Raw genomic sequence first — 3,135 nt, 5'->3', positions numbered from 1 at the left:
GCAGGTAATCTCAGGGTAGTTCGACATGCGTGCTGGCTGCCTCTTGTGTGAGTGTTCTGATAGACCGTGGTGGGCACCTTAGAGGTTTTTATGACCAAACCTCCAAAGTCCCAGAATGTCTACTTTCACAACATTCTGTTGGTCACGTGAGTCACGAGGCCAGCCAATCCGGCTTCCAAGGGAAAGGAAGAATACATTGTTTCTATCATTAGGGGAATGGCATTATGCATGCAGAGGGAAGAAATTGGTGAACCTCATGGAGACCATCTACCACAAGCTTGAAAAAGGGAACACAGAAAAATGTCTTCATGGCCTTGGTAAATGAAGACTTCCAAAGGACACAAAAAGGGGCACCTGGGTGGCTCATTGGGTTTAGCATCCAACTTTGGCTCAGGTCATGATCTCACAGCTTGTGAGTTTGAGTCTCACGTTGGGCTCTGTGCTGACAGCTCAGAGCCTGGAGCCTGCTTCAGATTCTGTGTCCTTCTCTCGCTCTGCCCCTCCCTCACTTATGCTCAGTCTCTTTCTCTCTCTCAAGAATAAATAAAACATTAAAAAAATTTTTGAAAAAAAAGGACACAAAAAGTACTGACAATATATGAAAAAAAAAGTTAGAATTCATCAAAATTTAAAACCGCTGATCATCAAAAGACACGTTGTGAACATCAAAGGGCAGACCACTGAATACTGGAGAAAACACTTACCTTACACATAGCTGATAGAAAGACTCATCTCCTGAACTTATAAAGAACTCCAACATGAATACTAAAAAATACTTTAAAAATGGGCAAGCAATTTGAACAAGAACTTAAAAAAAAAAGAGATCCAAATGGCTAATAAACATATGAAAAGATGCTCAACTCAGTACTCATTCAAAAAAGTGTGATAAGGTCTTCCTTACTGTGAATAGTGGCTAAAAACACAAGGAGGACAATACCAAGTGTCAGTGAGGATGTGGAACAACTTGAACTCTCATCCTTTCTTGGTGGGAGTGTTAAAATGGTACAGCCACTTTGGAGAGCTGTTTGGCACTTTCCATTAAAGTTAATAAACACCATATCAGTTACCTATTGTCCCATTAACTAACCATCTCGAGGTTCAGTGGCATCAAACAACACATCTTTAATTTGTTCATGATTCTCTGGATCAGCAACTTGGACTTAGTTCAACCAGATGGTTCTTCCACTAGTCTTGCTCAGGGAAGACAAGACCGGGCAATGTTACTGCATTATGGCTTGTCTGGGACCGGATAAAACGACTTCACTCTTATGTTCGGTGGTGGCTGTTGGTTCCCTGTCTTCAGGAAGCTAACCCAGGCTTCTTCACATGGCAACAGTGTTCCAAGAGGACATATGCTTTTCAGATTTCTGAACATTATGTCACATCCGCTGATAAGCTATTGGCCAAAGCTACTCGCATAACTAATGTGTGTGGGAGCTAGAAAAAGACATGGCTATAGGGAGGAGGCCACTACTTGACAATATATTCCATACTCTTATTCTATGACCTCAAGGTTCACTCCTAGGCATATATTCAATGAGAATGAATGTATGTGTCCACCAAAAACTTACACTGTATGTACTGTCAAGACCCCCAAAGACCACCATATCAGCTAGTGATCAAGCAAAGCTGAGTTTATTGCACCCACCGCAGAAATGGAAAATACTCTCTTGACAGTCCATTGGTATCTCAAAAAGGGAAAATTAGGATATTTATAAGGTTTTCAGACCTGGTATGAACGATTATGAGGTGAGCCTTGCAAAACAAAGAATTGGTTGAGTTTGGGCAGAGCTTAAAAATAGTAGCTTTATGGGGCGCCTGGGTGGCTCAGTCTGTTGAGCATCTGGCTCTTGACTTCGGCTCAGGTCATGATCTCACGGTTCGTGACACTGAACCCTGCATCAGGCTCTGCACTGACAGCACGGAGCCTGCTGGGGATTCTGTCTCCCTCTCTCTGCCCCTCTTCTGCTTGCTCTCTATCTCTGTCTCAAAATGAATAAAACAAACAAACAAACAAAAACTTAAAAAAAAATAGTAGCTTGGTGGGTACAACAAGGTGAAGGTGTTGAAGGAAAGCTTGATAAGTGAGCTGTTCAGCTGGTATTTCCTGGAGCAAGATATTAAGTTATTATTACTTGGTCTCAGTGTTTAAAGTAGGGATTGTAGCTTTGCGGTTGCCAGAGCCCAGGAGCCGCCCACTCATGATCCACCCCATTATCTTCTTCAACATCACCCTGGACAGCAAACCCTTTGGCCATGTCTCCTTCGCTCTGTTTGCAGACAAAGTTCCAAAGACAACGGAAAATTGTTGTGTTCTGTGCACTGGGGAGAATGGACTTGGTCATAAAGTTTCCTGCTTTCATAGGATTAACTGGGGATTAATGTGCCAAGGTGGTGACTTCCCACGCAGCAAGCCCACTTATGGGGAGAAACTTGATGAGAATGTCATCCTGAAGCATAGGGATCCTGGCATCCCATCCGTGGTCCGCTGGACCCAACACGAATGGTTCCCAGGTTTCGTCTGCGCTGCCAGCACTGAGTGTGATGGTGAGCAGGTGGGCGTGGGCAAGACCAAAGAGGGCACGAATGTTGTGGAAGCCGGGGAACACTTTGGGTCCAGCATTGGCAAGAGCAGCAAGATCACCGTTGCCGACTGCGGACAAATCTAGTGCAGTTGACTCGCGTCACATCTGAACTGCCAGGCTGTTCCTTCTGTCGCTCAGGGGAGCAGTCCTTCACCCCCATCTGCTCGAAACATCCTACAATCTTTGTGCTCTGGCTGCAGTTCTGTGGGTCCCCTAGTTTCCTGATTCCCCTCCAAGTCTAGCTGGATTGCAGAGCTACGTTTATGATTACAAAATAAAAACTAAACAACAACAAAATAAAAAAAAAATAAAATAGGGATTGGAAAATGTGTCTGGGCCCAGTTCAACACAGGGACAGAAAATTATGGCTTCAGTCCTCCCCACGCGATCAAACAGTTTGGTGTTCCTATATTAGTGAGAGTGAGAATGTAAAGCAGCTTGATATTGATTGGTGGGTTTCTTCTGGGTCTTTTGTGTTGTATGTATGCATATATGTATGTATGTATTTGAGAGAGCACAAGTCGGGGAGAGGGGCAGAGGGAGAGAGAGA

At 44.1% G+C, this 3,135-nt stretch overlaps 1 protein-coding gene across 1 annotated transcript; it reads left to right on the top strand.

Annotated features, from left to right (window-relative positions):
* The first annotated feature begins 2,201 nt into the window (after nt 1–2,201).
* Nucleotides 2,202–2,669, top strand: LOC102963511 (peptidyl-prolyl cis-trans isomerase A-like). Its single transcript, XM_042985395.1, has one exon. The coding sequence runs from the start codon at nt 2,202–2,204 to the stop codon at nt 2,667–2,669; it is 468 nt and encodes a 155-aa protein (XP_042841329.1).
* Nucleotides 2,670–3,135: the final 466 nt, after the last annotated feature.

This window comes from Panthera tigris, chromosome B2, assembly GCF_018350195.1.
Source record: "Panthera tigris isolate Pti1 chromosome B2, P.tigris_Pti1_mat1.1, whole genome shotgun sequence".
In the NCBI taxonomy this organism is placed as follows: domain Eukaryota; kingdom Metazoa; phylum Chordata; class Mammalia; order Carnivora; family Felidae; genus Panthera; species Panthera tigris.
This window is presented reverse-complemented; position numbering and strand designations above follow the sequence as displayed.

Excerpts from the sequence above, each read along its gene's own strand:
- LOC102963511 (XM_042985395.1), top strand. The coding sequence starts at position 2,202 with ATGATCCACCCCATTATCTTCTTCAACATCACCCTGGACAGCAAACCC.